Source organism: Hyla sarda (genome assembly GCF_029499605.1).
Source record: "Hyla sarda isolate aHylSar1 chromosome 2 unlocalized genomic scaffold, aHylSar1.hap1 SUPER_2_unloc_14, whole genome shotgun sequence".
Lineage (NCBI taxonomy): Eukaryota > Metazoa > Chordata > Amphibia > Anura > Hylidae > Hyla > Hyla sarda.
The window spans coordinates 165,103-173,073 of NW_026607601.1; the positions used below are offsets into that span (position 1 = coordinate 165,103).

Sequence of the window (7,971 nt, forward strand, 5' to 3'; positions counted from 1 at the left end):
TTTTGTAATTGTTTAATATTAAAATAAAAAAAATATAAAAAAAAAGTAATGTAATAGACAGACCCCAATTTTTAATATTCAGGGACTCTATAGTGACAGGGACTGTTCCCCAGGACTGGCGCATGGCAAATGTGGTGCCAATATTTAAGAAGGGGTCAAAAGGTGACCCCGGGAATTATAGACCTGTTAGTTTAACCTCGGTAAATTGTTTGAGGGTTTCCTAAGAGATGCTATTTTGGAATATCTTGATAAAAATAAATGTATGACCCTGTATCAGCATGGATTTATGAGGGATTGATCCTGTCAAACTAACCTGATCAGCTTTTATGAGGAGGTGAGCACAAGACTGGACCAGGGGCAATCGCTGGATGTCGTATATCTGGATTTTTCCAAAGCATTTGATACGGTTCCACATAAAAGGTTGGTGCATAAAATGAGAAGGTTTGGGCTGGGTGAGAATGTGCGCAAGTGGGTAAGTAACTGGCTCAATGATAGGAAACAGAGGGTGTTTATTAATGGTACTTATTCTGATTGGGTGACTGTTACTAGTGGGGTACCACAGGGGTCCGTCTTGGGTCCTGTCCTATTTAATATATTCATGAATGACCTTGCAGAGGGGTTGAATAGTAAAGTAGCAATCTTTGCAGATGACACCAAACTCTGTAAAGTGGTAAACACTATAGAGGACAGTGCACTGTTACAAATGGATCTGGATAGGTTGGAGGTTTGGGCTGGGAAGTGGCAGATGAGGTTCAACACTGATAAATGTAAGGTAATGCAAAAATCCGAGCTGGGATTATGTATTAAATGGAAGAACACTTAGGACGACTGACATGGAAAAGGACTTAGGAGCCTTAGGTAACAGTAAACTTAGCTGTAGTGACCAGTGTCGGGCAGCTGCTGCCAAGGCTAATAAAATCATGGGGTACATCAATAGGGGCATAGATGCCGACGACAAGGAAATAATGCTACCGCTGTACAAATCACTAGTCAGTCCTCACATAGAGTACTGTGTACAGTACTGAGCACCAGTGTACAAGAAAGATATAGTGGAGCTGGAGAGGGTTCAAATCCCACTAAGGACAACAATAAATAAAGACATTATTATTATTATAATAACGTCAGCAGAGAGCACTGTGCTCGTGATGTCATCAGAGAGCATTCCAAAAAGAAAATAATTTCCTCTGTAGTATTCAGCAGCTAATAAGTACAGGAAAGATTACGATTTTTTAATAGAAGTCATTTACAAATCTGTTTAACTTTCCGGAGCCAGTTGATTTAAAAGAAAAAAAAGGTTTTCACCGGAGTACCCCTTTAACCCCTTCATGACCCAGCCCATTTTCACCTTCAGGTCCTGGGCATTTTTTGAAAATCTGACCACTGTCACTTTAAACATTAATAACTCTGGAATGCTTTTACTTATCATTCTGATTCCGAGAACTGCTGTAACAATCAGCCACCCCTGTGCAAATCGCCTCAAATGTACATGGTGCACTCTCCCTTCTGAGCCTTGTTGTGCGCCCCCAGAGCACTTTGCGCCCACGTATGGGGTATCTCCATACTCGGGAGAAATTGCATTACAAATTTAGAGGATCTTTTTTCCCCTTTTACCTCTTGTGAAAATGAAAAGTATAGGGCAACACCAGCATGTCAGAGTAAAAAAATTATTTTTTTACACTAACATGCTGGTGTAGACCCCAACTTCACCTTTTCATAAGGGGTTAAAGAAGAAAAAGCCCCCCAAAATTTGTAAGGCAATTTCTCCCGAGTACGGCAATACCCCATATGTGTCCCAAAACTGTTGCCCTGAAATACAACAGGGCTCCAAAGTGAGAGAGCGCCATGCGCATTTGAGGCCTGAATTAGGGATTTGCATAGGGGTGGACATAGGGGTATTCTATGCCAATGATTCCCAAACAGGGTGCCTCCAGCTGTTGCAAAACTCCCAGCATGCCTGGACAGTCAATGGCTGTCCGGCAATACTGGGAGTTATTATTTTGCAACAGCTGGAGGCTCCGTTTTGGAAACAGTAGCGTACCAGACGTTTTTCATTTTTTTGGGGGCTGTGTAGGGATAATGTGTATATGTAGTGTTTTTTACTTTTTATTTTAGGTTAGTGTTAGTGTAGTGTTTTTAGGGTACAGTCACATGGGCAGAGGTTCACAGCAAGTTTGCCGCTGGGAGTTTGAGCTGCAGCGCAAATTTTGCGCCATCTCAAACTTGCAGCACTCACTGTAAACCTCCGCCCATGTGAGTGTACCCTGTACATTCACATTGGGGGGAGGGGGCAAACATCCAGCTGTTGCAAACTCCGAGCATGCCCTTTGGCTGTCCGTGCATGCTGGGAGTTGTAGTTTTGCAACAGCTGGAGGCACACTGGTTTGGAAACACTAAGTTAAGTAATAAACTTTCAAGTGTTTTGCAACCAAACTTAGCGTTTCCAAACCAGTGTGCCTCCAGCTGTTGAAAAACTACAACTCCCAGCATGCATGGTCTGTCAGTGCATGCTGGGAGTTATAGTTTTGCAACAATTGAAACAGCTGGAGGCACTGAGGTAGCAAACGGACAATGTTTCCCAACTAGTGTGCCTCCAGTTGTTGCAAAACTACAACTCCCAGCATGCCCAGACTGCCCAAGCATGCTGGAAGTTGTAGTTCGGCAATATCTGAAGGATCAGATGTTGCCGAACTACAACTTCCAGCATGCTTGGGCAGTCTGGGCATGCTGGGAGTTGTAGTTTTGCAATATCTGGAGGTCCACAGTTTGGAGACCACTGTATAATGGTCTCCAATCTATGCTCTTCCAGATGTTAGAGAACTACAACTCCCAGCATGCCTGAACAGACTGAGCATGCTGGGAGTTGTAGTTTTGCAACATCTGGAACAGCACAGATTGGAGACCATTATACAGTGGTCTCCAAACTGTGGACCTCCAGATGTTACAAAACTACAACTCCCAGCATGCCCAGAAAGCCAAAGGCTGTCTGGGCATGCTGGGAGTTGCCGTTTTGAAACTCCCAGAGGCAGCAGTGAGATCGCTTTACGGCGATCTCACTGCTGCCAATGAAGATGCCGCACTGCTGCCGGAAACTCACCTCCGGGACGCAGCGCCGCCGGGACCGCCTGGAGGACGTCGCTCGCAACGGGACCACTCGGGACACCGCATGGTCGGGTAAGTGATGCCGGGGGATGGGTAAGGGACACTTAGCAGAGCGGTGTGTGTCCCGATCCCCGTGATCGGGACTTACACACCGCGCTGCTAAATATTCTGATAGCGAAACGCTGCTATTAGCTAGTCAGAGTTGACCAGCTGATAGCAGCGATCGCTGGGGGGGGGGGGGGGGGGGGGGGATGAAACCCCCCGTGGTCGCATGGTAAGATGGCAGCTATCAGTGATAGCCACCATCTTACCGGGCGCTGCGGGATGCCGCGAGTAGCGGCAAAAATGTTCATGACGTACCTGTATGTCATGGGTCGGGAACACCTTGCCACCCATGACGTACAGGTATGTCATAGGTCGGGAAGGGGTTAATGGTATAGAGAACTGTGTCTAGTGCATTAACTCTGATTTTTTGCCCATTGAAACCAGTAGGCCCATTGTGGTCTATGGGGAAAGCTGCTGAGTTGCCCATAGCAACCAATCAGATCGCTTCTTTCATTTTTGAAAAAGTCTCTGAAAAATGAAGGAAGTAATCTGATTGGTTGCTATGGGCAACTCAGAAACTTTTCCAGGAAAATATGCTGAGTTGCCCATAGCAACCAATCAGATCGCTTCTTTCATTTTGCAAAGGCATTGTGAAAAATGAAAGAAGCAATCTGGTTGCTATGGGCAACTGCACAACTCTTCCTCTACACTGGTCTTAATGAATCTCCCCCATAGAGGGAGATTTATCAAAACCTGCCCAGAGGGAAAGTTTCTGAGTTGCCCATAGCAACCAATCAGATCGCTTCTTTCATTTTTGAAAAAGCCTCTGAAAAATGAAGGATATTTTTGAGATTTTGGAAGCTGGGATACTCACTACACCCATGCATATCTAGATAATTAAGTATGGGGGGAACTTAAATTTATTTTTTAAATCACATGGAGTTTTGACTTTACTTCATTATGGTCGAATAAAGCACTTAAAGAGTTCCTTAAAATTAAAGATTCACTCTTTTGGATGAAAAGGGGCTTATTTATGTAAATCAATTATACGCTTTAGGTCAAATAAAGTCGTTTGAAGAGATAGCCCATAAGTGTGTGGGGGGAAGACAATCACAAACATTGTTTTTTACAAATAAGTAACACAGATCATAAAGCAATAAAAGGAGAGATTGGAGATTTCAGGGATTCTATATATAAGAAAAGTTTAATTAGACTATTTCCTTATGCAAAGTTGCTGTCTGGGCATGCTGGGAGTTGTGGTTCTGCAGCGGTTGGGGGTTCACAGCTTGAAGACCACTGCTATAGAGGGTGCAAATGTATCTGAGCCCTGGAACTCAAATAATGTGAAATATGAGATGATCAAAATGGAGCCCCTGCACTAATTACTTGGGTTCTGAGGTCTGTAAGGTCCATAGTAAAAACATCAGGTTCTGTCTATAGCAGATACTAAATCATGGCAGCTCAAAGAAACAAGCAGTCATTCTGACATGTCACATGTGATGTCATAGACAGCTGGAGGCCTGACATCCCACTGACAGCCGCCCGAGCCTTCAGTCTGTTCCAGTGCGATTAGTGAGAATAGTGAGATTAGCGTCTTCTTTTTCTACTTGTCTGAAATGGAGCTAAAAGGACTGGGGTTCGTCCCCCTCCTGTTGGCGTTTTGGTGTGCGGCCTGGCTTGCCACCAGCTACATCATGACGGTCGTCCTCGGCCATGCAGCCTCGCCACTGATGAGCATCAGGTAAGATAAACAAGCAAATGATTCTTATTTCATGGGTTGGGAGTGAGGAAATATCCATAATAACATTGGTTTCTTTTCCTTCACAGTGACGTGGGAAATGTCTTTCCCGAAAGCATATTATTCAGAATTGGATTTATAGGGACGTCCATTGGCACTTTGGTACTAACCTTTCTTATTTATAAGTATATGGTTATGCATACTGAAGAGTTCAGGGGTCATCAGGTCCTGATCCAGAGGATCCTGCTGGCCATTGTGTGGGCCTCCTGTTTTTCCACAGCTGTTATGCATGTATTGTCCCCCGAAGAATATCCCAGGATACACTTTGTCAGCACGATAATTTCCATTACATGTGAAGCCTTATACTACCTTGGGCAGTCCATCCAGATGTATAAATTACCAGGAGCAAAAAAAGTCATCCACCATAGTAGATGCACCTGCTGTGGCCTGACTTTTGTCTGTGTAGTTTTCTATTTTGGATATGAAACATTAAAGGAATTATTCCATAATGATGAAGACTGGGACGAGATCCGTGAAATCCCCATCATAATCATCGAGTGGGTGATGCTTCTACTGATCCTGATAAACATCGTGACCTATTATTCCACCATGCAGAGGTTATTGTTGACCGTCTCCAGAAACAGCTGCACACTCTCTCTTAGAGTAAAAATTGATGACTTCGGGGTGTAGACCACCACGGGGGCCATCAAGTGGACTTCTGGGAGAGATACTGCACAGGACACGGAAAACATCTAAAGAAGAATAACTGGGGGACTACATATGGTGCCAGTAATCATGACACAATAATATGAGCTGGTGATATTACCTATACAAAAAAAAATAAAAAAAATTATAAAAAAATATTGGTGTGTGAAGTGTAATACCTAGTTAGAAAAACAGAATCAAATTCATCATTATAACCCCCCTCTGCATTACCCTGTTTATTATTTTTCAAGCAAGCACTTTGTTCTAATTCGTCCACTCTCTGGCGTGCTCCTTGTATAAGGGGTTTGGGATACCCTTTTTGTTTAAAACGATCCTCCAGGTTCTCTAGTTGTTGTAGGTATTTTTGTGTGGAAGAACAATTCCTTCGGATTCTTTTCATTTGACCGAATGGAATGTTCTTCTTCCATTATTTAAGATGGCAACTGTTAAAGTCGAGGTATCTGTTTGCATTCACCTCCTTAAAATAGTTGGCAGTATGCGAACAGCCATCCTGAATATAGATATTTAAATCCAGGAACTCACATTTTTTGGGGGACTGATGCAGCGCTGCCTTTGGCAATTTCTGGCTCTGCTATAGCGCTTTTTTTGAGGGGGCGTGTCGGCTGCCCCTTCATCTGGCGGTCAACCTGCGCTATCTGGCCAGCGAGCCAGGGCCCCGTACAGGAGATCACGGGGCCCCCCAGCGGTCGGACCCCCGCAATCTGAAACTTATCCCCTATCCTTGGGACAGGGCCGGACTGGGGATGAAATCCAGCCCTGGAAATTACTGTATACCAGCCCCACAGCATTGTGTCATTGTGCCGGCAAACAGCCACCGAGCACAGGCGTATCACTTTGCGTGGCTATACATATATATATATATCACAGAAGGAATACACCAGTACTTTGCCAAATTTTTCAATAAAGTGGTGTCAGCGACCAAGACCTGATCATAGTCCACCACAAATTCAAAAAGTAAAATGGCACAACACTCCCTTATAATCAGGGCTGGTTTTAGGCTTAGCGTGGCCTTAGGCAAAATCAAAAGTGGGGCCCCAAAAGTCATAGTAGTGCACTAACTAGATTTGAACAATTTTGGTCACTTCAAATACTATAAAAAAAATATCTAAAAAGCTATTGAAAAGTCCCATCAAAACAAAAATGGTACCGATAAAAACTACAAATCACAGTGCAAAAAATGACCCTCACATCCCCATATACAGAAAAATAAGAGTTATAGGGATCAAAATAGTACAATTTTATATTTTTGTATAGTTCCCCCCACATTAGGTAAAGAGTATAGCTCCCCCACATTAGGTGTGCAGTATAGTTCCCCCACATTAGGTGCAGTATAGTTCCCCCACATTAGGTGCAGTATAGTCCCCCTCATTAGGTGCAGTATAGTTCTCCCCACATTAGGTGCAGTATAGTTCCCCCACTTCAGGTGCAGTATAGTTCTCCCCACATTAGGTACAGTATAGTTCCCCCACATTAGGTGCAGTATAGTCCCCCACATTAGGTGCAGTATAGTCCCCCACATTAGGTGCAGTATAGTCCCCCACATTAGGTGCAGTATAGTCCCCCACATAAGGTGCAGTATAGTTCCCCCACTTCAGGTGCTGTATAGTTCCCCCACTTTAGGTGCAGTATAGTTCTAACCACATTAGGTACAGTATAGTTCCCCCACATTAGGTGCAGTATAGTCCGCCACATTAGGTGCAGTATAGTTCACCCCACATTAGGTGCAGTATAGTTCTCCCCACATTAGGTGCAGTATAGTTCCCCCACATTAGGTGCAGTATAGTTCTCCCCACATTAGGTGCAGTATAGCTCTCCACATTAGGTGCAGTATAGTTCCCCACATTAAGTGCAGTATAGTTCCCCACATTAGGTGCAGTATAGTTCTCCCCACATTAGGTGCAGTATAGTTCCCCCACTTCACGTGCAGTATAGTTCTCCCCACATTAGATACAGTATAGTTCCCCCACATTAGGTGCAGTATAGTTCTCCCCACATTAGGTGCAGTATAGTTCTCCCCACATTAGGTGCAGTATAGTTCTCCCCACATTAGGTGCAGTATAGTTCTCCCCACATTAGGTGCAGTATAGTTCTCCCCACATTAGGTGCAGTATAGTTCTCCCCACACTAGGTGCAGTATAGCTCTCCACATTAGGTGCAGTATAGCTCTCCACATTAGGTGCAGTACAGTTCCCTGCACATTAGGTGCAGTATAGCTCTCCACATTAGGCTGGCATTATAGTTCCCCCACATTAGGTGCAGTATATAATCCCCCCCCCCCTCATTAGGTGCAGTATAGTTCCCGCACATTAGATGCAGTATAGTTCACCACATTAGGTACAGTATAGCTCTCCACATTAGGTGCA

General features: G+C 44.2%; 1 protein-coding gene across 1 annotated transcript; it reads left to right on the top strand.

Annotated features, from left to right (window-relative positions):
* Positions 1-4,637: 4,637 nt before the first annotated feature.
* On the top strand, positions 4,638-5,695 carry LOC130298344 (uncharacterized). Its single transcript, XM_056551273.1, has 2 exons — positions 4,638-4,885; positions 4,972-5,695. The coding sequence occupies exons 1-2, from the start codon at positions 4,761-4,763 to the stop codon at positions 5,570-5,572; spliced, it is 726 nt and encodes a 241-aa protein (XP_056407248.1). The 5' UTR covers positions 4,638-4,760; the 3' UTR covers positions 5,573-5,695.
* Positions 5,696-7,971: the final 2,276 nt, after the last annotated feature.